Source organism: Callorhinchus milii, unplaced genomic scaffold (assembly GCF_018977255.1).
Source record: "Callorhinchus milii isolate IMCB2004 unplaced genomic scaffold, IMCB_Cmil_1.0 Scaffold22, whole genome shotgun sequence".
Lineage (NCBI taxonomy): Eukaryota > Metazoa > Chordata > Chondrichthyes > Chimaeriformes > Callorhinchidae > Callorhinchus > Callorhinchus milii.
Genome location: NW_024704763.1, coordinates 343,590 through 371,510, shown reverse-complemented (window position 1 = coordinate 371,510; position 27,921 = coordinate 343,590). Strand labels below are relative to the sequence as shown.

The 27,921-nt window shown below is 53.1% G+C and overlaps 2 protein-coding genes across 2 annotated transcripts; one reads left to right on the top strand and one right to left on the bottom strand.

Annotated features, from left to right (window-relative positions):
• The first annotated feature begins 104 nt into the window (after positions 1-104).
• polg (polymerase (DNA directed), gamma) lies at positions 105-11,875 on the top strand. Its single transcript, XM_042342939.1, has 23 exons — positions 105-193; positions 1,224-1,836; positions 2,393-2,588; positions 2,911-3,078; positions 3,266-3,412; positions 3,546-3,625; positions 3,977-4,159; positions 4,354-4,487; positions 5,173-5,311; positions 5,931-6,155; positions 6,528-6,648; positions 6,765-6,842; positions 6,926-7,045; positions 7,755-7,909; positions 8,043-8,096; positions 8,237-8,354; positions 8,504-8,639; positions 8,739-8,985; positions 9,105-9,227; positions 9,964-10,132; positions 10,579-10,787; positions 11,133-11,293; positions 11,486-11,875. Exons 2-23 carry the CDS (start codon positions 1,232-1,234, stop codon positions 11,548-11,550), a joined length of 3,633 nt encoding a protein of 1,210 aa, XP_042198873.1. The 5' UTR covers positions 105-193; positions 1,224-1,231; the 3' UTR covers positions 11,551-11,875.
• Positions 11,361-27,396, bottom strand: fanci (FA complementation group I). Its single transcript, XM_042342937.1, has 37 exons — positions 27,129-27,396; positions 26,118-26,190; positions 25,861-25,991; positions 25,340-25,493; positions 25,184-25,241; positions 25,006-25,047; positions 24,723-24,846; positions 24,275-24,360; positions 23,859-23,991; positions 23,490-23,582; positions 22,985-23,121; positions 22,264-22,444; positions 21,979-22,066; positions 21,665-21,795; positions 21,092-21,162; positions 20,622-20,736; positions 20,376-20,498; positions 20,148-20,216; positions 19,923-20,024; positions 19,169-19,360; positions 18,338-18,459; positions 18,080-18,244; positions 17,718-17,897; positions 17,435-17,601; positions 17,129-17,205; positions 16,256-16,372; positions 15,918-15,969; positions 15,634-15,761; positions 15,234-15,302; positions 15,051-15,147; positions 14,747-14,931; positions 14,259-14,315; positions 13,866-13,925; positions 13,008-13,097; positions 12,614-12,709; positions 12,149-12,268; positions 11,361-11,793 (listed from the first exon to the last, which is right to left on the bottom strand). The coding sequence occupies exons 1-37, from the start codon at positions 27,255-27,257 to the stop codon at positions 11,743-11,745; spliced, it is 4,065 nt and encodes a 1,354-aa protein (XP_042198871.1). The 5' UTR covers positions 27,258-27,396; the 3' UTR covers positions 11,361-11,742.
• Positions 27,397-27,921: the final 525 nt, after the last annotated feature.

Sequence of the window (27,921 nt, the reverse complement as noted above, 5' to 3'; positions counted from 1 at the left end):
CACCCCCACCCCGGCCCCCCCCCGCCCCGCCCCCCCACCCCGCCCCCCCCGCCACCCCAGGCCCCGCCCCCCGCCCAGGCCCCGCCCCCTCCTGACCCACAGCGGCCATTAAAAAGGGGGAAAAGCCGAACAGTTTATTACTTATTTCCCAATTTCAGGTTCGCGGTGAAGCCGCGGGACAGCAGCGCGGGAGGTGAGGCCGAGACCCCCCACAGCCCCCCCACACCCCCACACAGCCCCCCCCCCCCACACAGCCCCCCCACACAGCCCCCCCCACAGCCCCCACAGCCCCCCCACACACAGCCCCCCCACAGCCCCCACAGCCCCCCACCCCCCCCCCACAGCCCCCCACACAGCCCCCCCCACACAGCCCCCCCCCCACAGCCCCCCCACAGCCCCCCCCCACACAGCCCCCACAGCCCCCCCCACAGCCCCCCATAGCCCCCCCCACAGCCCCCCCCACACAGCCCCCCACAGCCCCCCCACCACAGCCCCCCACAGCCCCCCCACAGCCCCCACAGCCCCCCACACAGCCCCCCACAGCCCCCCCCCCACAGCCCCCACACAGCCCCCCCACACCCCCCCACAGCCCCCCACAGCCCCCCACAGCCCCCCCCCACAGCCCCCCACAGCCCCCCCCACAGCCCCCCCACAGCCCCCCCCACACAGCCCCCCCACAGCCCCCCCCACAGCCCCCCCACAGCCCCCCCACAGCCCCCCCACAGCCCCCCCCCACACAGCCCCCCCCACAGCCCCCCCCACAGCCCCCCCCCACAGCCCCCCCACACAGCCCCCCCACAGCCCCCCCCCACAGCCCCCCCCACAGCCCCCCCCACAGCTCAGCCCCCACAGCCCCCCCACAGCCCCCACACAGCCCCCCCCCCACAGCCCCCCCCCCCACACAGCCCCCCCACACCGCCCCCCCCACACGCCCCCCCCCACAGCCCAGGCCCACCCCCCCCACAGCTCAGCCCCCAAAGACCCCCCCACACCCCCCACCACACAGCCCCTCACAGGAATCTCTCTCTCTGTGGGATTTCCACGTGTGTGGGGGTGGGACGTGTGGAAATCTCAGTTTGCTTTGATATTCTGAAGCACGGTTTCCACTTGTGTCAGACACGTGACTGACCCCAAAACATGCGGCGCTATCCACCTCCCCCCCCCCCCCCCCGACACAGGTACCCCTCCTCCCATTAACACTGACCGCCGCTGCCCCTCTACAGATGGTTGGATGACGAGGATGAAGCGTGCGTTATTGAAGCACAGACGCCCGGGAGTGACGCTGCCGCACTTGCGGGAGTCTATCACCGCGCTGAGCCAGGGCCCCTTCTCCACAGTGAGCTCCTCGCCGCCGGAATGTGCCGAGTCCAGGAAAAGCCGAGCGCGTGTGAACCCCCTGAACATCCAGATGTTGTCCCAGGTGTTGCACGAGCAGATCTTTGGCAGCTCCAAGCCACAGGCCACAGAGGAGGCCGTGCAGCAGAGCATTGAGCACCTCAAACACCACAGACTGTGGGACAAGGACATCTCGGTGCGGCCCCAGGTGGAGTTCCAGCTGCCCAAGATGTACGGCGACAACATCGAGGAGCACTTCCGGATCCTGGCCCAGAAGCAAAGCCTGAACTACCTGGAGGCAGCCAACCATCTCCTCGAATCCCAGCTGCCAGACATGCCGGCCAAGTGGAGCTGGGCACTGGGCTGGACACAGTATGGGCCGAATGGGGAAGCGAAGAGCGTGGAGTTCCCCGACGACAGAGCCCTGGTGTTTGACGTGGAGGTGTGCGTATCTGAAGGGCACTGCCCAACCCTCGCTGTGGCTGCCTCTCCAACTGGCTGGTGAGAAGAGAGAGCAAATAGCAGTCACTTCATAATAATATAATTCTTACATTTCATATAGCGCCTTTCACATCAGGAGCACGTATCAAAGTGCTTCATAGGATTTACAGTAACGTGTAATGGTGTTTTAGTGTAGGCAAACGCAGGTGCATGTCATCTCTAATTAATATCGTTCTGTAAAGTGCATTGAGATAATAATAATTCTAATTCTTACATTTGATATAGCACCTTATCACGTCGTTGAGACATCTCAAAAGCGCTTCACAGAAGTATACTGTAATATATACATTTTGTGGGCAAAACGCGGCAGCCAGTTGCGCACAGCAGTGTCCCACATGGAGTGACTGACCAATTTCATTTGGGTGATTGTTGGCCAGGACTTCCTTTGTACACTTATATATACTATAGTAATGTGCGAGAGATTGTTGGGTGCCGTGTTGCTAATGGAATTGTTTCCATGGTCCCATGAAGAATGGTTTCCATCATGTAAACTCCACTCTCTGCACCCCCGCCCCTCACCACCCCCCCTCGGGTGTAAACACTGGCATCTCTGCAGGTACTCCTGGTGCAGCAAGCGCTTGATCGAGCAGCGTTACACGTGGTCCAAGCAGTTGACCCTGGCTGACCTCATCCCACTGGAAACGTCTGCAAACTGCAGCCGCCTGGCGAAGGGCGAGTGGCCAGAGAGGCTGGTCGTCGGTCACAATGTCAGTTTTGACCGAGCACGCATCAAGGAACAATATCTGATTAAGGTGAGCTGAACTACCAGCAACGGAGGACTGTCACTGTGTCTCTGTTTCTCTCGCTGTCTTTCACTCTGTCTGTCTGTGTGTCTCTCTATCTCTTACTCTCTGTGTCTCTATCATCTATGTCTCTGTCTCTCTCTTTCACTCTCTCTGTCTTCCACTATGTCTATTTCACTCTCACTGTCTCTGTCACTGTCTTTGTTCTCTTTCTCCCAGTCTTTCTCTGTGTCTCTCCCCGTTGCTCCCCGCTGCTCAGGATACAGAGACGGCTGTTCTCTGCCTGCCCTGAGCCGCGGTGGCACAAATTAAGCCACGGTCACTCTTGCAGGGTACGAGACTGCGCTTCCTGGACACGCTGAGCCTGCACATGGCGATCGCAGGGTTGACGGGTTTCCAGCGCAGCCTGTGGATGGCCAGTAAGCAAGGCAAGAGGAGGGGGCTGCAGCAAGTCAAACAGCACGTTCAGCGCACCAACAGCCAGGCCAAGAAGCCAGGGGTAGGCATGAGATCAGCACTCTCCAACTTCATCCTCGTATGTGCACAGCAGCTTGCCGATCCCGATAATCTTTGAAGCCCTTCCAGACGTCCACAAGATGTAACTGCAAGATACTGTGATTCTCTGACGATGCTGTACACGATGACTGATGCCTGTCTCGCTCTCTGTTGCTGGCTGTGTGTTGCAGGTTAATGCCTGGGACTGGGTGAGTGTCAGCAGCATCAATAACCTGGCGGACGTCCATGCTCTGTACGTGGGGGGCAAACCCCTGGAGAAGGAGGCCCGAGAGGTTTTTGTCAAAGGAAACATGAAAGATGTCAGGCAGAACTTCCAGGTAACATTGAGAGAGAGAGAGTGTGTTACTGACACATGTGGCTTATGGTCTCCATGTAATTGATGTGTGATCACTATGTGAATAACCTGTTGCGTGTGATCTGCTTGTCACTGACCTGTGTTGTTTGGTACAGGAGCTGATGCAGTACTGTGCGCTGGACGTACAGGCAACACATCAGGTGTTCAGTGAGCAACTGCCGCTCTTCATGGAAAGGTGAGGCTTCACTTCCTCATCAGCCCACGCCAGCCTTCACTGCCAACAGGTGCAAATAACCCTCTTCCCCCTACCTGCCCCGCCTGGCACTTGGCAGACATGTTCCTGTCCTCAGCCAGCGTCCGCACTTGTTCCTTCCAGCAGGACTGACACTGAATAGAAATCGGGAGCAGGAGCCCCGGCTGACTGCTCCCCAACTCAAGGGGACCAATTGTGGCCTCATCAGAGATCAGTAGATGAGCACAGGCTAGCATGGGAGCTGGAGGTCAGTGGGTTAGCGGGCGAGGGTGGGGTGGACTGGGCTGGGGTGGGCTCCTGGTGTAACGCTGTCTGTGCCTGCTCCTTCCCCAGGTGCCCACACCCTGTGACCCTGGCTGGTATGCTGGAGATGGGCCAGTGCTACCTGCCTGTCAACCACAACTGGGAGCGTTACCAGGATGAGGCACAGGGCACGTATGAGGAACTGCAGCGAGAGATGAAGAAATCGCTGATGAACCTCGCTGACGAGGCCTGCCAGCTGCTGCATGGGGAGAGGTAACGGAGGTGGGCACTGTGTGTGGGAGAGGTAATGGGGGGCATGGAGCACTGCATGGGGAGGGGTAAAGAGGTCACGGTACCTGGGGAGAGGGGATGCCTGGGAAGGGGTAATGAAGTGGAGGCAAGCCTGTACCCTTTGTGCTGCTGGGTGTATTAGATGGTGTGACAGTGAGCTCCCTGTCATTGCTCAGGTACAAGGAGGACGCGTGGCTGTGGGACCTGGAGTGGGATGTGCAGGAGTTCCGACAGAAGAAGAGCGTGAGGAAGAAGAAGAAAGCTGCACAGGGTGTTGGTGAGGAGAGCCGTCTGAGCCAGCAGCACACAGGTCAGTGTGCCTCCCTGTGTCTTGCTCTCTGGAGTCTCACAGTCACTGCTGAGGCTAAGCTCCCAGACATGGGCAGGGTCTGTGGGGTGTGGTGATTACATTGTCGGAAACAACGCCCTTCAGGTGAGATGTTAAAACCAACCTCCCGTCTGTGCCTGTTCAGGGGAACATTGAAGATCCTGTGGCACCATTGGAAAAGAGCAGTGAGTTTCTCCTGATTTATTCTGACCAACAATCCCCAGATATGTAATAATAATAATAATTATAATCCTTGCATTTGATATAGGGCCTTATGTTACTAAGATGTCTCAAACACTTCTCAGGATTTACTGTGAAGTAGATTGACTGTATTTTGTAGGTAAAACACAGCAGCCACAAACAGCCAAGTCAAGAGTGCCCAATTTTATTTGGGGGGATTGTTGGCCAAGACACAGGGAGAGAGAGAGAAACTCACTTCTCTTTTCCAACAGGGCCACAGGATCTGTAACGACCACCTGAACAGGCACACGGGGAGCTCGGTTTAACATCCTATCCGAAGGATGGAATAAATTGGTCAGTCAACTTGTGGCTATATGTGAAACCTTGCTGTGTGCCCAATAGTTGCCTGTAAATACACTCACGGAACTGTAATTACAGTTTCAATTCAGCACACTTCAGAAATGCACGTTGTTTCCTGTCTGATCAGCCGACCCTGACAGAGACCCAGGCCCCCCCTCGGAGGACGCGGAGACCCAACCCCCGCCGAGCACCGTTTGCCTGGAGGGCTTGAGCGAGACAGTCCGTCTGCTCCCAAAGAGAAGGCAGCACCTTCCCGGCCACCCAGGGTGAGTGGTCACTGAACAGAGCTTTACTTTGCCAGGAATCCTGAGGACAGTTCCAGGGTGGCGGTCAGGAAGTGAATTTGTCTCTGAATGTTTCACAGGGCGAAACGTTAGGCAAGTTTCATTACTCCACACGCCTCTGTTTAACTAGCGGTATGTAGCAACCCAGTTGTTAGTCAATTGGCAGATTGATTTTCCGGGGGTAATAATACCTCCAAAAAATGTTTATAAAAATAACATAATATATTGGTCATTCAGTCGACGACTCGTGTGGGACGCTGCCTTGCAAAATTGACTGCCATGTTTAGCCCACAAGATATACAGTCAATTCACTTTACAGTATATCCTGTGAAGCGCTTTGATGTCTCGAAGACATGATAAGGCGCTGGCTCAAAAGCAAGGATTATTATTCTTGTGGGATGTCCTTGCTGTAAATTTGTTATGATCAAATAATCCTGTGGATTATTGTGAAATGTAAACATTTGAAAGCTTCAGTTCAAGAAATTTGAAGTTTAGTTTGTTTCCCTCCAGTTTTCCTGTTGTATAATTACAGTTCGGTGTCGCTCGGTCCCTACGGTCCCGGCTGTCCAGTGATGCTCTGCTCTTCTCCGCTCTCTCACAGCTGGTATAGGAAGCTGTGTCCTCGCCTGCAGGATGTGGCCTGGACACCGGGGCCCAGCCTGATCACCCTGCAGATGCGGCTCACTCCCAAACTGATGCGTTTGGCCTGGGACGGCTTCCCACTGCACTACTCTGACAGCCATGGCTGGGGTTACCTCGTGCCGGGGAGACAGGACAACCTGGGAACCACCTCCAGCAGCCCTGACCAGGCCTGCTGCCCACATAGGTACCAGCTCGGCATGTTACCCCTTCAACCACACCACCCGCCTGACCCCCACCCCCACCAGCCCCCCACCCCTCGCCTGCCACACACACAACTCTGCCCCACACACCCAGCCTCGACCAGCCATACTGCCCACATGGGTGCTAGCTCACCACATCCCTCCTTACACCCGCCCCCAAACAGACCGGTGCCCACCCCCACACCCCACCCCACACTGACCAGATACACTAATAGTAGAGTGCAATGCTCTGGTTACTGTTACTGGTGATTCCACACACCTCACATTGACATACACAGGGCATCCAATCACTGGGCCAGACAGAAAACTCACTTGGGAACAGTACTGACCAGGTGCATTCTCTGTTTGTCTGTCAGGACTATCAAGCGGCTTTACCGGGAACATTGTCAGAGGAAAAGCCAGGAGCTGGAGCAGCAAGTGCCAGAGCGGATTCATAGCCAGGACATCCTGCTGACAGACAGCAACTTGTGGCAAATGGTGAGAAGTGCTCACAGAGGGTGTGTGGGCACATGGGTCCAGCCAGTCACAGCCTGGCCTCAGACACAGGGCCGGGTGGGGCTGAGCATTGAGCTGAGCTGTTTGTGTCGCTGCAGGTGGAGGAGGTCAGTCACTTGGAGATGGAGGAAATCGATGGACTTGTGGCCAGAGACCAGAGGCAACAACCAGAACAGGTGAGGCTTCAGCTTCATTGATTTAGAGACCAGGAGGGCAAGTGGGGCATTGGGGACGAGTGATGTGAATTCATGTGTTTCAGGATGAAGAAGACGAGATGGAAACGTCTGTCGAGGACACTCACCCTTCCCATCACCACGGCAACGGACCGTACAATGAGGTCAATATCCCGGGATGCTGGTTTTTCAGGCTTCCACATAAGGTACAGCGCAGTGTACCATGCCCCCCGCACCCAGTGTTGCTGTGTCCCCGGGTAGAGTGGGGGGAACAGATGAATGGGGGAGAACATGACTTTTTGGGTCATCAGGTTTCTTAACGTTTGCAATCCTGTAACTGCGTGAGAATATCCAAACCAGACTGAGTGTTCCACATACGTAAAAAACACTTACTTACACATGGGAATTTTCTTGTCTGGAATAGATGTGCACTCGCCCTGGAGGGACCCTTGCTGCAAACTAGTTCTGGAGAGTATGAGGTGCAGGTTGGCGAGAACCAAGCCTTGGGGACTCCAGAGTGTGTGTTGGGGCAGCTGCTGGAGTCTAACTAGCCAAACTACATATCTTGCTATTGAGAGCGCTGTCTGGCAAGCTCTCCCACTGCATGTCCAGCTCAGACCACTGTACCCATTAACAGCAGCTGAGTGGAAGGGTTCCCTGTCCCAGTGACTGGAATGCCCTTCCAGGTCCTGCCAATGAGCCAAGCTGGGCTGTGCTATCATCAGCAGTGCCCTGGAATACTGCGGACCTGCCTGGCTCAGGAACCGGACGAGAGACAGTCACAGAGAGAGCGGGTTCGAATTAGACATTCTGCTGCCAAGCATGTGACCTTTGAGCCAACACGACTCTGCCCATCTCCCCCAAGAAGGATGGTTATGGGAGAAGCTGAGAGAAACTGTTCTGTTTTCTGCTCAGGACGGAAATCACCATAATGTCGGGAGCCCTTTTGCCAAGGATTTCCTTTCTAAGATGGAGGATGGGACGTTGCAGGCCGACGCAGCAAACGCCACCAGAGCGCTGGAGATCAACAAGATGGTCTCCTTCTGGAGGAATGCCCAGAAGCGGGTCAGGTGATACAGCCCCTCATTTTCCCCCGCTCCCCTCCCCATCTCCTGACCCCCCCCCCCCACCTCCCCCTGGGGGCTGCCGCTCTGGGGATGTAGGAGAGAATTTTAACCCTGTCATCTGCTGCCTTCTTCACAGCTCCCAAATGGTGGTGATGCTGAGGAAAACCGAACTGCCCCGACTTGTGGCCAGGTACGGAGTGTGTGTGGGGGTGGGGGGGTGGGCAGGGGGTGGCTGAGAATGTGGCCTGAGATGTGCCAGTGGCTGGGCTAGAGGTGGAGCCTGGGGCTGGTGTGTTACTGCTGTAGGTGAGGTATCACTCTCTGTTGCAGACACCCTGAGTTTGATGATGAGAACAGCATCGGGGCCATCATTCCCCTGGTCATCACCGCCGGCACCGTGACACGCCGGGCAGTGGAGCCCACCTGGCTCACAGCCAGCAATGCTCGGGTATGTGCAGGCACGCGGGGTGGATTTGGTATACACACAGGCACACACACTGGGGCACACACACGGGCACACACACGGGTACACTGGGACACACGCACACATACGCACACGGACGTTGCCGTGGCTGAGCCGGGCTGACCTCCCCGCAGGCAGATCGTGTGGGCAGTGAGCTGAAGGCGATGGTGCAGGTGCCGCCCGGGTACCATCTGGTTGGAGCAGATGTGGACTCACAGGAGCTGTGGATTGCGGCTATACTGGGGGACGCTCAGAGCACAGGCATACACGGTAAGAGCGGGGCCGGGATTGTTTGGGATTGTACGGGAACGCTTAGAGATTAGTGATTAGGTGGGAGTATGGCTGACACCACTTTGTCCGCTGTGATAGGCTGCACCGCCTTCGGCTGGATGACGCTCCAGGGGAAAAGGAGTCGGAACACGGACCTGCACAGTGTGACCGCAGCGACCGTGGGCATCAGCCGGGAACACGCCAAGGTCTTCAACTACGCTCGCATCTACGGTGCCGGCCAGGCCTTCGCACAGAGGCTTCTCACACAGTTCAACCACCGCCTCACACCCCAGCAAGCCGAGGAGAAAGCACAGCGCTTGTACAGTGCCACCAAGGGAGTGCGCAGGTGAGTGTGAGTGCGCACAGGAGAGGCGTGAGACTTGTGGAGTATAAACACCGGCACTGACCTGTCTCCGGGCTGGCTCGCTTGGTGCATTTCCTGTATCAAAATGTTGTGTGTCCCAGGTACCTGCTGTCTGACGATGGGGAATGGCTGGTACAGGAGCTGGGTATCCAGGTGGACAGGGCGGAGGACGGCACCGTCTCGGCACAGGACGTTCGGAGGATCCGCAGGGAAGGAGCAAAAAGGTCCCGTTTCATTGCTGAATTTACACGGCGCTCAGTATCATTGTTGTGTTTGTGGGAAGTGTGTAAAATAATGGGATATCTACTCGCAGGGGCTCCTCTTTCCCCCGCCCCCTCCCCCCGGCTTGTATCACCCACAAAATGTCCGCAGTCAATTCACTTTACAGTATATTCTGTGAAGCGCTTTGAGACGTCTCCACAAAGTGGTGAAGTGCTGTAATCAAACAGAGGGATTATTATTATAATTCTGCATTGCGCTGCCCTCCTGTGGTCACTGGTAGGAACTGCAACATCTAAAGCAGCTGAGAGTTCTCAGGTCACATCTAATTCCACTCTGTGCAGTGTAACCGCACTATGTCAAATGCAGCATTATCATTATCAGTTGGTGACTGCCCTCCTCCCACTGACCTGAAGCTGACCAAGAAGTCATCACCCTGAAAGTAAAACTAGGATGTGAACAACCCTGGTGTGGTTGCTGCTTCTCTGATCACTTGCAGCGCTCCAAGACGCTATCCGGCGTGAAGCGCACTGTATAAATGCTAATTGTTGTTGCAGTGCGATAGGTTCCCGGTGACACCAAGGCTGCATTCAGTACTGGAGATGTCAGTCTACGCTTTCCAAAATACCCTAACGTGCTAAAATTGTACGTATCCAGTGTGACAGTCCCTCAGTCAGTTAGTCCATGTCCTGTTCATTTCCATCCGAAGCTTTGTGTGATTTCCAGCCTTTCCCTGTGCAGGTCCAGAGGTGTCCAATGGGATGTGGTGAAGCAGCGGCTCTGGTCTGGGGGCACCGAGTCCGAGATGTTCAACAAGCTGGAGAGCATTGCCACCTCTCTCTCCCCACACACCCCCGTGCTGGGCTGCTCTGTCAGCAGGGCACTGGAGCCTGCGGTGGTGGGAAATGAGGTATGTTTGAGTCCTGTTCCCACTCTTATTTCAGGTAAGTTACAAAGAATCTGATGGACAAGAACACGACAGTCAGACAAAGCTCCTGATCACACCTTCTCCGGGTTCACGCATGTGACAATTAAAATAGCAATTTTTCCATTTGATGCAGTGCCTTATTATGTCTTTGAAAGGTCTCAAATCGCTTCACAGAATATACTGTAAAGCAAATTCACTGTATATTTTTGGGGCAAAATGTGGCAGTCAATTGCGCACGGCAGCGTCCCACCAAGTTGTGGATTGAATGGCCCAGTTTTTTAAATAATATTGTATCTATAGATCTTCCAATCTTATCAGAAGTGCAATATGTGATCCATTGGGTGCAGCAGTTGCAGGAGTGGATGCACTGGAGCGGCAGTGACGCAGCACAGCAGCTACATGCCTAATCTGTCACTCTCTCCTCATAGTTTATGACGAGCCGAGTGAACTGGGTGGTGCAGAGCTCGGCCGTGGATTACCTGCACCTGATGTTGGTTTCGATGAAGTGGCTGTTTGAGGAGTTTGGCATTGACGGCCGGTTCTGTATCAGTATTCACGATGAGGTGCGATACTTGGTGACCAGCGAGGACCGCTATCGAGCTGCTCTGGCCCTGCAGATTACTAACCTGCTGACACGGTGAGACCTATAAAGGTTGATATCTTTTATTGTTGTTGTAATATTACTGCACTTGGCCTCAGTGCCCTGGGAGAGGGAGCTCGAGGATTATTTCCGCTGATCAGCAAGTCAGCAACATAGAAAAGGTAAGAAAGTCATAAAAAATTTAAAGGGAAGTTAGAAAAATCTCTACGCAAAGAGGGAGCAGAATGTGAATCCTCTATCACAGTTGTTATCAGATGGGATTGGTTACTTACTTGGCAAAAGTGGAATATTTTCACATATGGTGGGAGCGAATGAGTGAGATTTAGACCGATGACAACAGTAACGAGAGAGCGATGTACAATCAGCCTGTGCTTGTTTTAGCTGCATGTTTGCCTACAAGCTGGGAATGAGTGACCTGCCCCAGTCTGTGGCCTTCTTCAGTGCTGTGGATATCGACGTGTGTCTGAGGAAGGACGTGACGATGGATTGTGAGACTCCCTCCAACACCACTGGGCTGCAGAGACACTATGGCATCCCACCAGGTACAGCCACTGGGGAGTGGGGGAGTGGGGGAGGGAGAATACTGATACAGACACGGACTCAAGTAGATTCCAATTCAAGAATTCAATTTATTCTGGTAAATGTCAACACGCAACTCAAGTTTTAGCACTTTAACAGACGTGGTGCATTTTTCAATCTGGGACATATTATACAATCTATATTTTCTGTTTCAGGAGAAGCACTTGATATTTATCAAACCATTGAACAAACTGGTGGTTCTCTCAGCAAAAAGAAATGAAGACAAAGTGGGAAACGTGAGTGAGAGTGTCTGGAGCCCCGGAGGAGGGAACATTTTCAGTGTTGGGAGTGTCTGGCAGGGGGTTGGAGGTCTGTGGGGTTGGGGTTCGCTGGCACGGGGTAGGGGGAGAGATTGTCTGCGCATCTCTGCTGCTCCTTTGCTGGGACAGAGCAAAGTCTGGTACTGCTCGTTTCACCTCCTCTTCCTCTTCTTTTTTGGCTCTTGGTTTTCTCGGTTCTCCAGCTGCATGATATCCATTGAAAGAGGACAGTATTAATAAGATATTAATGCTTGTTGAATAAACTTCTAGTTTTGTTTAAATCAATTTGGTTCATTTGAAGACTCTGTTTCCTCTACCCCGCTGCTGCTGTGATTCCCTCAGAACCAGGGGCTTGCAGTGTAACATACCTGTTCCATCCACTTTACAGGAGATGTGCAGTACACCCTGTGTAGCTGTGGTGCTCAGTGACACGATCTCTGTACATTCTCTGCTTGTGAACCCAGGGGGAGAGGGAGTGAAAGAATGGAGCTGAATGATGTGAAGTGGGCAATTAGAGTATGTCACCTGCCTCAGGCTGTGAATTACACAGATCTTTACCTGATCACTTGGTTCTTCCTGGTCCTGGGTTTCCTGGTCCTGCAGTGCAGCATCCAGCGTGGCCGCATTAATGCGGAAATCCCGGGATGTACTGAGCTTCATGTACTGCATCAGATTCACCTGCACAGGATGTAGGAACATAGGAATAGGCCATTCAGCCCCTCGAGCCTGTTCTGCCATTCTATTAGATCATGGCTGATCTGTACCTCCACTTCAACGGGACGTACTGTTAGCTGGAGGCACTGGGAAGACTGGTATTGGTGATTGAACTGTGTAAACGATTCAACGTGTCTCACACACAGACATATAGAGGTGGCTACACTGGCCAGGATTCCTATCCTGATGAAAGCACTTCACACAGGGAGGGAAGAGCCGAGGAGAGAGGGCAGATTGTCTGACAGTTCACTCACAGCTGGTGAGTGCTGGTTGCTGTGCGGTCTCTCTGTGCAGACAGTACCACATTACCTTGGATTTCTTGGAGAGGTGAATGAGGAACTTCTCATACTGTTCGACAGCGAAGATCAGATTGGGGATCGGCTTGGTCTCACGCAACACCTTAGCCTGAGAACCGAAACAAGCGCGTTGTTAACACACTGAGTTCAATCCATAACATTAACTTACTTAGGCTCGAAGATGCACAATCCCTCACAGAGACAGACAACCAGCTCACAATCACACACACACAGCAAGACCCAGCTCTGGCATTCACTCAAATAAGGGTTTAAATGTCTGAAGAAAATCAAAACGTTTTAAGGTGAAGCATCACTGAGACACACTCTCACACTGGGCAGCACCACGGCAGCCAGGAAGTGGATACTGTTGTAGTCCCATTGAGGCTCCACCTGAGTGAGACACGCACCGTGGCAGCTGCAATAACGGCTCCTGTCTCCTTCTTGTCCTTTTTCTTGTCCACAGTTGCTCCCAAACTCCCCATTTCACTCTGGATATTCTGTCGAGAAAAACAGAGTCAGAGGAACCTCCTTTTTCCCCCCCCCAACCCCCCAGTTCCCAGTGTTTGCAGTTATAACGTCAACTCGAAATAAACCACATCAGACGCCAGGCTCAGGCAACTGCATTTGTAGGTTTACCTCTCACCTCAGGGAGCTGAGCTCACACTCTGGCCTGGGACGTCTTCCTGATGTGAAAGGCACTCTATAAATGTAATTTTGTTGTATTTTGTTGTTGACAACTTGCACGCTGCTCACTGCAGACAGAGGTGCAGGTCTTCAGCTGTGACATTAACCTGAGGTTCCAACCTCCTGTTCAGGCAGCGGTGTCCCAGCTACATGGGGAATTGGGAAAGTGCCCCTCCCTTGATTGGCTCTCGAGCCCCCTCCCCCCAGAATCGGGCCCATATTTTACATCCCAATCCCTCTCAGGGAGCCAGTCAGACACTGTTCAGGTGGATATTAAAGATCCTGTGACACCAAATGGAGCCGTTTCTCTCAGTCGCCTGGCCAACGATTCACATCATGGCAGTTTGTGGGACGTTGCTCTGATCAGATTGGCTGCCACGTTTGCCTACAAAATATACAATCACTGGAATTCACAAGAATTACCTGTAAAGCTCTTTGAGACTCAGTGATGTAATAGGTGCTATCAAACTAACAAAATCAATTCTTGCACAAAGGATGCTACAGAAATACTGCGTAAATATTGTCTGAGTGGTTGATCAGTGGTTGATCCCTGGAGGGATACTGGCAGGAACATGACTTACCTGGACGTAGGTTATAAAGGCGTAGCAGTGTGGGGTCAGGTGGGACCCAGAGAGCTTTACCTGAGGGAACAGCAATCAGACACTTACTTTCTGCCCAGTGAATGGTGAGAAACGTGCAAAGCTCGGGACAGGCAGAGCTACGGGTGGGCGGGGGCTGAATGCGAGTCACTGTAGAACCTAAACACTGTTGCACACTCTCATACCCTGATGGCTGCTGCCTCCCTCCCTTCTTCTGCATCAGCTCTGCTGCTCACCTCTCTGAGGTTGTCCACAGGAAACGTCTCCGAGCTCCCCCATCGCTGGGTGTGATTGTGAATGTGTCCTCCCTCCCACGTCAAAGGTGCTGAATAAATGTAAGTGTTGTTGTTTGTAGAAACAATGCCATGTACTCACCAGCTTCTCAAACCTGGGAGAGAGATGAGCTGTGTGTCCGGTGTAACCTTGGATATACTGGGGGTGAGGGGGAAAGGGAGAGAAGGAAAAAAACGAAAGCTTTTATATATAATATATATATATATACACACACACAAAGAATATATGTTACAACGATGCCTCTTCCGGGGTGTGGGGACGGGACACACGGGGGGGACGGGACAATACACTGTATGGTGGGGCTGTCAGGGCACACACTGTAGTTGATTGTGAAGATTCACAAACCTCTTCCCTCTGAAAACTCACGCGAAACCCTTCCAGAAGTGAACTGAGTTCATTCCCAATTCAGGAGCTGAGCTGCTGGATGTGGATTACCCTGAGGTCAGGCCACTGCACCCCCACCCCCCCATCCCCTGTGTGGACTGAGCTGTACAGGGGAGGGCTGGGCCGGGCAGGGCTGAGCAGGGGAGGGCTGAGCAGAGCTGAGCAAGGCAGGGGTTCACACTCACATATTTTACGAGAGCCGTCAGGATGTTGTACATCTTAGCCAGTTCCTTCAGGAGAACGTCCACACAGGAGCCGGCCGGGATGGCCGTCTGCATCAGCTCATGAAACGCCGTCAACACTGTAGCCAGCTGCAGAATGGCGGCTTTCTCCACAGCCTCCTGGGCACTTGAGCACGGAGAGCCCTCCTCTGGCAGACAACAAGCCGATCAAACAGGGTGAGACATGGTCATCACTAACCTCCATCCCTCCCTTCCCCCACTCCTCACCCCTCCCTTTCCCCACTCCCTCCTTACCCTCTCTTCCCACCTGTCATTCCTCTGTCTGCTTCCAGCTGACCCTTCAGTTTGATAATCAGCCACTCAACCTCCTCCAGAACCTTAGCCACTTGTGACAAAACCAGGAGCTGCAGCAGAGAAAAGTATCAGTGACACTAACACCAGGAGCTCAGCGAATGACACCAGGAGCTCAGCGACTGAATCTGACACTTACCATCACAGTCGGAGCTGCTGTCTTGAGACTCACAATGGCAAAATGGGAGTGTTTCTCTATTTCCACTTCCTGAATAGAAGAGAGATATGGTTACCAAGCTGTGCACTGCACACCAGTGGGGGTGGGTCAGGGGTTATAAACTTGTCAGGTTTCCACATGTGTTTTTGTGTAGGTGGGGGGTGTATGGCATGTGTGCATGGTCTGTGTGTTTGGAGGGCGGAACAAAGCATATGCAGCAGGTGTGTGTGTGTAGGTGGGGGGGCGACGGGGGGGGGGTGGCATGGCATGTATGTGTGGTGTGTGTGTGTTAGGGGGGGCAGAACAGAGCAGGTGTAGTGTTTGTAAGGCTGGGCTGTATGGCTGGCTCTCGCCCTAACCATTTACACTGAGAGTCCATTACCTGGTCAATGTCCCCCAGGTGGCTGTGGATATCCTGAGACAGCTCCCGCAGCAGCCCCACCGGGCTCCTGTGCAACGTGTGCAGGCTGAACAGCAGGTTCATCAAACCTCGGCAGAACTGCACATCCTCTGCCAATAAAGCATCCCATTACTCCCCTGTGCCAGCCCCCACTCCACCCACCCAGCCACCCACCCTCCCAGTCTCCACGATCAGCCCCCACCTCCAATCCTCGCCATCCCCGCCCCCCCCACTCCCCCAGCTCTCTCAGCTGCAGTTTCTCTTACCCAGACTGCTCTCCTTACAGATCTTCTCCGTCCATGTTAACATCTGTGCAAACTGTCAACAGAGAAACAGCCAGGTTATACAGTGACAGCCTCACTCACACCCTAAACCAACAGTGTGCAGTGAGGGGCTTCCCCGGATAGATTCCCGCGGTTTAGGAAGCTGCCTTCATGTGGGAACAGACAGTGTCTCCTATGCTGTTGGTCGGCAGGTAGGTGCCTGAAGACCCCAGTAGGGCCGGGAGGAGGGAGCTGCCCCCAGCTGTGGGTAGACACAATACGATGCTCGTCTCCTCGCTGGCCTGACAATCACAGTAACGCTCGAAATCAGGGGTACATACCTGTTGAGATGCGCGATCCAATAGTCGCGAGAGTGTGGACAAGATATTCACTAACAGCTGTGCTTCCTTACTGTTAAACTCTTCCTCACTGCCACTCAGCTGGGTGGCCAGTGACCTCTGTGTGTGCGTGTGTGAGAGAGGGAGGCAGAGAAAGAGAAAAAGAATGTGAACAGAGAACGAGGAGGTCACACCATAACGACCACCAGGACTGACATGGAGTTCAGCCAATCTCAGTCATGCACATAATGATCCTTAAAAATAATAATTTGGTTACTCAATACACGACTGTTTGTGGGACGCTGCTGTGCACAATTGGCTGCCGCGTTTCACCCACAAAACATAGTCACTATACTTTACAATATATTGGGACGTTCTCCCGACGTGAAAGGCTCTACACAAATGTAATTTTGTTGTTGCATATTCTGTGAAGCGCTTTGAGACGGCTCGAAGATGTGATAGCACGCTGCATCAAATGCAAGGATTATTATTATATTTTATTTATTGACAAAATGTCTAAGTGTTTTCGAGATTTTGTTCTAGTGTAGTAACTAATTGTGGGCAACCACGGCAGCTATCGTGCATTCAGCCAGATCTACAAACAGCCGTGACATGAAGCATTGATCCAATCTGGGGCTGATCGGCCTGACACAGATATTCTTTGCCAATGAGGTCACAGGGCTTTTAAGATCCTCTGAAGCACCGGCAGATGAGACTGTGGTTTAACATCTCACAATGATGGCGCAGTGGCAATGCAGAGCTGCCCCAGCAGTGCCCTGCGATGCAGTGCCCTGCGATGCCAGCCTAGCCTGCCCTGGGAGCCGGAACCACACGCACACACTTCAGGCGATGCTGAGTGTGCGGCTCAGAACCCACCTGGAACTGCCGGATGTGGAAGGCGGTTTTGTCGGTGATGTTGACATTCTCCTGCTCCTCTCCCTCCTCACTCACGTCTGTAAACACATACTCGTTACTGTTACATTAGCACACTTCATCCCCAACATCTGAACAATCACCCGTCTGATTGCCCAGATGTTGGGAAGGAACATCCCAATGCCTTGGGACATCCCAACGTGAAAGGCGCTATACAAATGTAATTTTGTTGTTGTTGATCAAGAGGCTATAATCCTGTACAACCAGTGTATACGCCCGCGGTGAGGGGGATTCTCCGAGCTCACTAACCAATTGCGCTGAGGAATTGCTCCATCTTGTCCTGGTATCTGCTCTGCACAGTGTTAAATATGCGCAGTAACCCCTCCAAACACAGCAGCGAGATCGTCTTCCCTTTCTCTTTCTTTACGGATTCTTCCACCGCGGAGGGGATTGAGGTGTATCTCCAGAGCAGGACTCTGACAACAACAACAGAAAGCATCGGAGTCTCAGTGTCGCTCTTCGCAGTTACAGGGTTAATATTAATTTGTGTAAAGAAACCCGCTAACGTTGGCAGGAACGGGCGAGTGCTCACCGGGTCATGTCACAGAGATATTTAAAAACTTTCTCAGGTGATTGTCCGTCAGGTCCGTCCGCCTGCCCACTCTCCTCCACCTGCTGCACTTTCTGCAGAGCCATGCTGACCACGTAACGCTGGAATTCATTGCTGGAGCGCAGTACAGACAGGCTTTCCTCGTGGCTCTGAGTGTTATCTCTGAGGGAAGAAGGGGTGGAGGTTAGGGGGGTGAGGGTGGCCAAGGCACGGTCAAAGAGAAAGGTTTTGAGACGGGCTTTGAAGGAGGCACGGGTTCGAGTTCCAGAGGGTGGGAACAGTGTGGTGTAGAGAGATTTCGCAGGCAGACAGGTAACATTAGGAGAGCGGGTGCCAGCGGGTACCTGAAGAGGTTGGTCAGTAAGTGGGAGAGGAAGTGGAACGTGAGCAGGCTCCGGGGGGATTTCCAGCTCGAGGCAGGTTTGCCTTTGCCAGATTTCTCCTTCAATAACTCCCACAGCTTGTGGTGACGGTGGAAAAGGCTGAGAACATCCTGGAAGCGGTTTACACTGTAATCAGAACACAATAGCCAACATCAAATAAACAGCAGAAGAAAGGATGAGAGTTTATCACAGTGAAGGCCCCAGCGAGAGACACTGTACCTGTAATCGCCGATGGTGAAATTATACTCCATTAGGACCTCCAACACTCCCAGCACCAGCACAGCATAAAGGTGGTTTTTAACACCTACGTTGGTCCCTGAAGAAAAGTCTGCTGATTTGTCCTAAAAACACAGGAAAAGACTTGGATCAACGGGAGCTGGTAAAGCCACGGCCCGAATAGGATCCTTAGCCAAGGCCCGAAATTCCACCTGGGAATTCTGCTGCTCTTAAACTAAAAACAAACAACTTGCAGTTACAGAACGCCCTTCATTAGGACAGCGCTGGGAGGCTGCTCAGTGACAAGGGCCAAATTAACACTCAAATTAAGAATTTTTCACAATTCTGCATAATCTTAAGCTTTAAGACAAATGGTCACACAGCACTAAGTCTGTTTGGAGTTTTGAGCTCTGGAGTCTAGACAGGTTTAGCAGTTCATTAGAGAGCTCCTTTTACAAACATAACCATTAGATAATAATAATAATCCTTTCATTTGATACAGAGTCTTATCACGTCTTCGAGACGTCGCAAAGCACTTCACAGAATTTACTGTAAAGCAAATTAACTGTATATTTTGTGGGCAAAACGTGGCAGCCAATTGCACAAAAGCCAACAATCCTCCAGATAAACTGCTCCTTCATCTCATGGCTGTTGTCAGACTTTGCTGTGCGCAAAATAGGTGCTGCGTTCGCCTGCAAATGCACAATCACTACACTTGAGACACTGAAATTAGAGCATTATCATGATCTCGATGTTAATCTCCTCAGTCACTCTCCAAAGCTCAGTGACAGGAGAACCAGACCAAGTGAGAAGCGCTAAGCTGTGGGCAGTTACCAACTCAAAGTCCTCCAACTCGCTCTTCACCATGCGCAGGGTGATGGAGTCCAGCTGCTCCTCCAGCTCGTTCTGAAAGCTGCTGTCCGCATCATCATCATCAGCATCCTCATCGTCGTGGTGGGCGTTGGTGTGAGGGAGCGTCTGCCGACACCAGGCCAGACAGCTCTGTACACAGCTCAGAAGCTGCGCCTGTGACAAAGGAAGGAATACACCAGGTTTAATCTTTCTGATGAGATGTCCGTCTGCCTGATATTGAGGTCCACATGAAAGACCAACAACAATAATTTGCATTTATGGCACCCTCAAGCGGGATAGAGTCCCAAAGATCATGTGACACAGTTGGAAAAGGGACTTAGTTCTCCTTGTCGGTCCTGGCAAATAATTTTCCGGATTAATCGTCCATCCATCTCCTGGGTATTTGTGGGGCGTTGCAGTGCACCAATTGACTGCTGTGTTCGTCAACCAAACAGACCACACTCGACGGTAATTACCAACAAAGTGCTTTGGTCATATCGGCACTGTATCCTTTATGTCAAGGAGTCACTGCAACAAGTCGACTCAAACATGATACAAACTCTGACCAGTTTTAAGCTCGGCATCCCTTCCACTGTACAGGTGACACTGACAAACTCCTACCACAAGGAAAGCTCAGAATTCCACTTGCCCTCCCCTGAGCACAATGACAGACTGGACATCCTGACCTGCCTGGCTCCCTCTGATCAGACCAAGTCAGTGTGTGAGCTGGAGTTACCAGAGGCTCCTGCAGGTGGATGTGATCACCCTGGGCTGTGATACAGGCCTCCAGCTTGAGCGGCGGCAGCAGGTCCTCTCCCGGCTCGTAATACTGCTTCATCTGCAACAAAGAGAAGTCAGGTTAGTGTCTACACCAGCATGGGGGGGGGAGGGCGGGAGGGGATGACTGAAATGAGAGGGAACGTGAAGACCAGACGCTGGCAAGGATTGCTAACCAGGGTACCTGTGACAGCAGGGTGTGTAAGATGGTGTTTGCCAGCTGAGAGTTCCGCCGCAGAACGTCAAACAGACCCTAGAAAATACAAGACAATTCAGCAAAAGGGCAAAAAAGTACATCAACCTGACCCCAGCACAACAGGTCTTGCTCAGCAGGTCAGCACTGGAGAGCCCAGTGCACTGTGCATCTGGTAATTGTAATCCACAGGACATCGCTGTGTAGGGGGACGTTTACCTGGTATAGCATGAGTCTGACGTCGGCTTGCTGGCTGAGACACCGCCGGAGACTACCCAGGATCTCCAGGCACAGAGCCTCGTTCGCAGACGCATTGTAACGTGTGTGAACATCTACCTGCACCTGAGCAGAGAGACAGCACAAGGTTCTCAGCTTTGTTCACCCACCTAGCACTGCACATAGGAGCAACACTAAACAGCCAAAGGAACACAAACAACAGTGTGTAAGTGAGAGACAGCAGGTTACCTGACTGGCTGTGACAGACTGGGTGCACTGGCTGGAGGCCAGACTTCCCAACACCTTAAAGTTCTTCAGTAACAGCAGAAAACCAGCGACAGCAGACTTCCGAGAGTCCAAGTGACTAGAGAGAGAGAGAGAGAGAGAGGTTGATAGAGCGTAGACCCTGCAGTGAGTTTCACATATCTCCACAGGGATAACTACAAAGTGCATTAAAGATGATGCTATAAAATCCTTGTTTACAGAGTGCTGATGAGAATGTGACATTCTCTGTTGTTCAGATAGACTCCATCAATTCTATTAGATAGATGCTTGAAGAGGAAGAATATTAAAGGGTGTGGACTAACAGGCGGGGGCGAGTGGAGTCAGAATAAACGGCTCATGTGTAGACTTGCTGGGCCACACAGCCTATTGCTATGACAATGAGTGACTGTCTGGGAAGGGGGATGTGCTGGGCAGCTGAAGCCACTTGTATTTACCTGGAGAACATGGCTTTGCGTAGAACCAGGATCAAGGAATCTTTCATGGACATGCTGACCTTCAGCAGCGGCTTCAGGAAGGAGAACAGTCATTCAGATACAACACCCGTTTACAACAAAACAACAACTTGCATTGGTATAGCGCCCTTCATGCAGGGTAGGGTCCCAGAGAGCTTGACAGTGGCGGAGTCTGACCCCGAGCTAAGGGGTAGAGGGAGTGGGGAGGTGATATTAAGCACAACCAAAAAGGAAGGACTTTTTATGCCGGATTTGAAAGTGGGGAGGGAGAGGGGGCAAGGCAGAGGGATTGAGGGAGATAGTTCAGAGTTTCCACAACCACTTACAACTAACTGAGGTATTCGCACAAGGTAGGGTTCAGGAGATGCGGGTGGAGTAAATGTTTGGGAAGGGGGAGCTGCTGTCTTTACTCCAGGGAACAGTTACGGCATTTTGGGGGGGGTGGGGGGGGAGAGAAATGTAAGGTCTCAGGTATATTATGCGGCTCTGGTACTGAGGGTCGTGATGAGTGTAACAATCACACTGTATAACAACAGACACGAGGAGAGCTTTTACCCGTATGGCCTTCAGCAGCCCCTGCACCGTGCTGAGGGGCAGGTAGGACAGGTGGTCAAAGGCCTCGATGACCTTGGAGGAAGAGTCCAACAGAATGAGAGGGGCTGAGACCACAATGTCCGACAGCAGATCTGGCAGGACGCAAACAAAGCAACCGGTAAACAAGGACTGACTGCGGATTACTAACCATGTTACTTGCCTGATTAATGGCTATGATACCCAGTTACTTGCGTGGTTAGTAGCAATGTTACCCAGTTACTTGTCTGGTTAATGGTGTGTTACCTGGTTAGTGTCTATGTTACCCGGTTACTTACCTAGATAGTGGTTGATGGGTAAGGTGCTCCTAGTAACCACTCGGTTCAGAACCTGCTCTAGAATTTCGCTGCGGATTGGTTCATGCACCTAAATTAAAACACACCATTTCAGGCTGGACCTCAGACAGCAGCTAACCACACACTTGCTTATCTGCATTGGAGCCCAACTCAGGAGTGGCAGGGCTGTGTGTTGGGTGACGGGGAAAGATGCGGGTGTGTGGGCAAGGTGGGCAGGGTCAGCGCAGGGTACAGGCTAGGCTGTTCTGGGCTACAGCAAACCCTAACCTTGAACGTTTGCAGAAGGATTGCAGCTCCCAGGCGGCACGCTTGCTGAGACGGGGATCTTATACCATTTGTACTGGTCTCGGCAGCTTTCCCAAATGGACCCGCCTTCGGCCCAAAAGAGTCCATTAATATGAATCCCATCTGAACCAGCGCCTGAGTGACGTGGTCCCAACCAAACACACTAGAAACAGCAAAAAGGGAAACACTAAGAGCAGCTTCTCAATCAAAACTCCAACAACAGCGATCAAAGTTGACAAGGAGCTAATTATCTACCAGCACCAGTGGATATAATATCCTTGCATTTGATACAGCGCTTTATCACATCTTCGAGATGTCTCAAAGCGCTTCGCAGAATATACTGTAAAGGGAATTGACTGTATGTTTTGTGGACGAAACGTGGCAGCGAATTGCGCACAACAGCGCACAAACAGTCTAGAAGAATATGTAACTGAGGACAGACTAGCACTGAGACACCTCCTAAACAGCCTATCTCCTCGTCTCTGACATGTCTGTGCTTCCTGTGTCTGGCATGGCACAAGGCACAGAACTCAATAAACAGCAATTCTGTCAGAACTGAAAAATTAACACTCTTTAAAAGTGATCGAGACTAGCCTCTAGTAATGCGTAATGGAACTGTGAGACAAAGCTTAAACCTTTATGAAGTTTAAAAACGTCCGCACTTTGTTAGGAAAGTGACGCACTGCAGAAGCAAAGCCCTGACCTGTTTGCTACCGTCTCCAGTATCATGTCTGACACACTGCTCGGTGTCGGCATCAGATCCTGCAGGAAACGGGAATTCTGCTGAAACTGGCTGTCCTTCAGGCTCTTTATGATGGTTGCTTTTAGTAAGTCAAACACCTGGAGAGAAACAACACAAACATGTTAGGAATTGTCACTGACACATTTCACACTGCACTGTTCAACATTAGTACTGAACAGACTATGTTGTCTAAAACAACTAAATGTTAAACAAGATCCAACAATAATTGTAATAATCCCTGCATTTGATACAGCACCTTATCCCGTCTTCAAGATGACTCAAAGCGCTTCACAGATTATACCGTAAAATGAATTGACTGTGTATTTTGTAGGCAAATCCATTCTCAAATGCACCAGTATTCTGTCAACAGTGTGAGATCCATTCTCCTGGGGCTTTGCTGGTAAGTGTAACTTTAGTGTGTAACTTGTTGATGAGCAGCAGGTCACAGCTGCCACAAAGGACTAACCTGATCCTCAAACCGGTGTATGCGAGTCACAGAGAGGATCAGCGCCATGTTGAAGGAGCAGAGAAGCCGGCTGCTATCTCCTTGCTGACCAGCCTAAACCCAACACAAACACAAGGCAATTGAAGTGATCATTCTTAAACCAGACTAGTTATGTACGCTAACATACTGCGATCATGACAAACAGCACCGTCTACAATAACAAAAGGACAAAGCAGATATTAGTAACTTTACACAACTGTGGTTCTAACCATTGACTGCACAGATAACAGAATTACACACATAATTTAAACAAAAACCTACAAAAGTCTTCCTATGATTGAATGATAAAGTTGCCAACGGCAAACAGAAGCGTGGCTCAGACAGTCTCACCTTCAGACATTTGATGAGTTCACGGCCCAGGTCATGGTCTAGTTTGATAGCAAACACAATGTGGAGAATAACTGTTCCCTCCACATGTCGCAGCTGCTCCTGTGGCACTGTGGCAACTTCCAGCTCTGTAGACCTACAATACACACAAGGAAACGTGTCACACTGCGCTCATGAAGTAAGCAGCGCCTGTGCACAGGGGCCTCGCAGGATATTTAACATGCACCTGAACAAGCAGGTGGGACAAGCAGGCTAACATCTAACCTGATGGACAGCATCTCTGCAATCCAGTCTCCCCCAATAATGCAAGTGTCAGGCTAGACTGGGGGCTAAAGTCTCTGACCCAGAAGTGAGTGCTACCAGCTGAGCATTGTCTTGGGGTGGGGGGAGGGAAGAATTCAATGTGGGGTATAACTCACTCAGTGTCCATCTGCTCTTCTCTCTGCAGCTGATCTTGCTTGTTGAAGAAAATTATAATTCCTTCCAAAATCAGCTTCTTACAGCCCTGTGGGAGAGTGATACACAGACACAATCACTGCACCGGGACAGTCACACAGCCCTGACAGCAGCCAAGTTTCCGAAGCGTCCCAGAGCACTTGACAGTGTCAGAGCATGACACCAAGTCAGGATGAGGTGACGGTAGGCACAGTCGAAGAGAAAGGTCGTCAGGAACGATCTGAAGATGGGGAAGGAAGGGCAAGGCGGAGGGGATACAGCAAATTGATCCAAATAGTTCACAGCTGAAATTCCAGCCAATTGCTCCCCAAGATGGCCTTTAGATCTGAACACTGATTACCTGAATTAGTTATATCAAATTAATTTTCACACTGATTCTCGGTAAGTGCTCACACGTCTGTCTGTGCTTACCTTGGCCGAGAGGAGCAGTAGCTGGTAGACCAGAGGAGGTAGCTCTTGCAGCTCCAGTCTGGAGAACATCCTCAGCACTTTCTCCACAACAAACTGCAGTTCCTCCACACTCACTGGTACATCCCTGGCGAAAACAGAGCAGCCAGTGAACTCAAGCAGTGGCCTGGGACAGGAAGAAGTGACTGCACACAGTAACTTACAGCCGTGGTACGAGCCAGACAATGGGAACCAAGACTTGAGCACTTTCCTGCTCACTCCATCAGCTCCAGTCACACGCCCTTACCTGAACATTGACGCCAGGTGAATCACGCACTTTGGTTCCCATCTGGAATATAAACAGAAGACATCTCTGTAACATTTGTTTTGCTAAACGCCAAAAAGAAAAACAATGCACAGAAAAGCGAAACCAAAGTGATTGAAAATATAGAACTGGTACAGACTGACATCCAGTGCCACCTCACCTGCTGGAGCAAAGTGTGTTGATCAGCTGCTTCTTGTATTCCTCGCCGCTCAGCTGCCCTAGTGAGGCAAACGGGGACCATGAGACCTGTCTGACCGGCCCGGTGTCTTCAGCAGTCAATGTGTTTGCAAAGCAAAGGCAATCAGAGTAACATTACCTTTGCCGTACGCCAGGCTCTGTGCGGATGCCAGGGCAGTCAGGATGGTGGGGAAAAGCTCCAGGGATTTGCCATTGGCAATGCCGCCCCCTTTGATCGCATCCACGTAACAGCCTGCCAGCTCAGCGAGAGTGCCTCCCGGCAGCCGGTGTGCCTGTGACCAAAAGGACCCACATCAACCTCTGGTTATCCGTCAGCTCCTCACGTTACACCGTATGGTCATCTGCCGTGAGGCCAGGGCTGCAGCGCCCGGCACTGACCCAACCGCTTGTCCGGTATCTCCCACCATGTAACAAGCAACTAACGTCTAATCCACCTACCCCCCACCCTGCAACCCCCCCACCACCCGCTCCCCCCACCCACCCCGCTCCCCCGCCCCTACCCCACCCCCCGGGCTCGGGGTGGTGCTCTGCCACTGCCAAGGGCTCTGGGGCGCTATCCTCCTCTACATGAGGGGCAGCGCCTAAACGTGTCGCTGCTGTTTGTGTGTCGGGGACGTGGGGGCACCGCGCGGACCTCACCTCCAGCATCAGCGTCCCAGTAACATCAGCCGCCACCTCCGCCTGCAGGTCCCCCGACTCCAGCAGCTGCACACAGTGCCGGTACACGAGCAGCCGCTGACACGTGCCGTCCTCCCGCCCGCCCGGGGAAGCTACGGGAAAGAGACCGTGACCGAACGAACGAACGAGAGACGGGGGTTTGTCGGGACCCCCAAACCTCTCACGAATATGCCCTCCGTAACAGTGCCCGGAACGAGCAACGCGCCTCAAGCACTGACCTCTGAGGATGGCTCTGACCACGGTCCCGGTGTTGCTCCCTCTCAAGGCCTGGCGTGTGATCAGGGCCGCGAGCTGCAGTGAGAGAGCAAGCGGCCGTTACACGGACACCGACAGCCCCGCGCGCCGCGTCCCGCCGGTGCTGCTGGACAGAAACTGCCCTGGTCAAGGTCACCAATGACATCCCGACCCTCTGGGACCAGGGCTCCCTCTGCCTCCTCGTCCTATCGGCAGCATTCGATACGGTCGACCACTCTATCCTCCTCCACCGCTTGTCCTCCCACCTCTCAACCTTCAAGGCCCTGTCCTTGAGTGGTTTAGGTCGTACCTCTCCCACCGTCTTCACTTTTGTTTCCACGAATGGCTTTTCCTCCCCCCCCCCCCCCGCACTGTCTCGTGCGGTGTCCCTCAGGGCTCTGTCCTCGCTCCCTCCTCCCTCTCTGACCTACTATCCCCCCACTTACCTGCCCGTACCCTCCGTCCCTCCGGCTCCGGTCGGCCCCCATCCCCCGCCCCAACCGCCCGACCATCGGTGGCCTTCAGCCTCTCAGCCCCGAGGCTCTGGAACTCCATCCCCAGTGCCTTCGCCGCTTCCTCCCTTTCCTCCTTCAGGGCCGGTCTCAAGGCCTTTCTCTTCAGCCTTCAGCTCCGCTCTCGACTCTCTGCCCTCTCCTCACTCCCTCCCTCCCCTCCCTCCTCACCCCCTCCTCACCCCCTCCCCTCACCCCCTCCTCACTCCATCCCTCCCCTCACCCCCTCCCTCCCTCCCCTCCCTCCTCACCCCCCTCCCCTCACCCCCTCCACACTCCCTCCCTCCTCACCCCCTCCTCACTCCATCCCTCCCCTCACCCCCTCCCTCCCTCCCCTCCCCTCCTCGCCCCCTCCCTCTGACCATTCCCCCCCACTGCTCGGGTCCTGACCCAACTGTACAGCGCTTTGGGACGTCCTCCCGACGTGAAAGGCGCTCTATAAATGGACCTCGTTGTTGTTGTTGTTGTTGTTGTAGTGGTTACCTCTCTCTCTCCCATTCCCTCCAGACAGCGCCGCACTCCTTCCCGATCCTCTGCTCCCACACACGCCAACACCTCCCGGTCCCCCTGTGCCGGGGCCGGGCCCGGGCCGCCCGGGAGCGGCGGCTCCATACACCGACACTCACACGCGCGGGAAACAAACTCACGTGAACAACACGAAGCCGCACCGGATCCCGCGCCAGGAACCGACCGCGAGGCCACTGCGTCTGTGTGGGGCACCGACACCGACACGTCCCCCCCCTCCCCTCCCCCCCCCCGCAGGGCCCGGGCACCGGGAGCCGCTGCTGCAGCTCACGGCGACATCCCGTCCGCTCGGCCCCGGCGCCCGAGCACTTCTTCCGAGACGTCTGGGAGCGCTTCACACCGGCACTGCGGTCGGTCACCGGCACCGGGTACGGTGTGAGGGGGGGAAGGCGGCAGCTAATGACACACCGCGGCCGCCTCACCGGACAACGTCCCCCCCACCCGCTCCCAGGCCTCAGGCACCGGCTTTGACAGGTTTGTAGCCCAAAGGCCACCAAACACCAGCCCAAAAGTAGCCCAATGTGATGCGGCGCCTCCCGCGGGCGGTTTCCGTCAGTCACTTCCTAACTGTGTCCGGAGGGAAGACAAGATTCCCGCCCAACCCGCGCAAACCGCCCAACCCGCCTCACAACAACACTGGGATCCAAGTTCGCGCCAACACCGCTCTTCGGTTTGTGATTGGCTCAGTCTGATCTGACCTGTGATTGGCTCAGTCTGATCATGACCATGTTACTGATTGGGTTAAACGGCT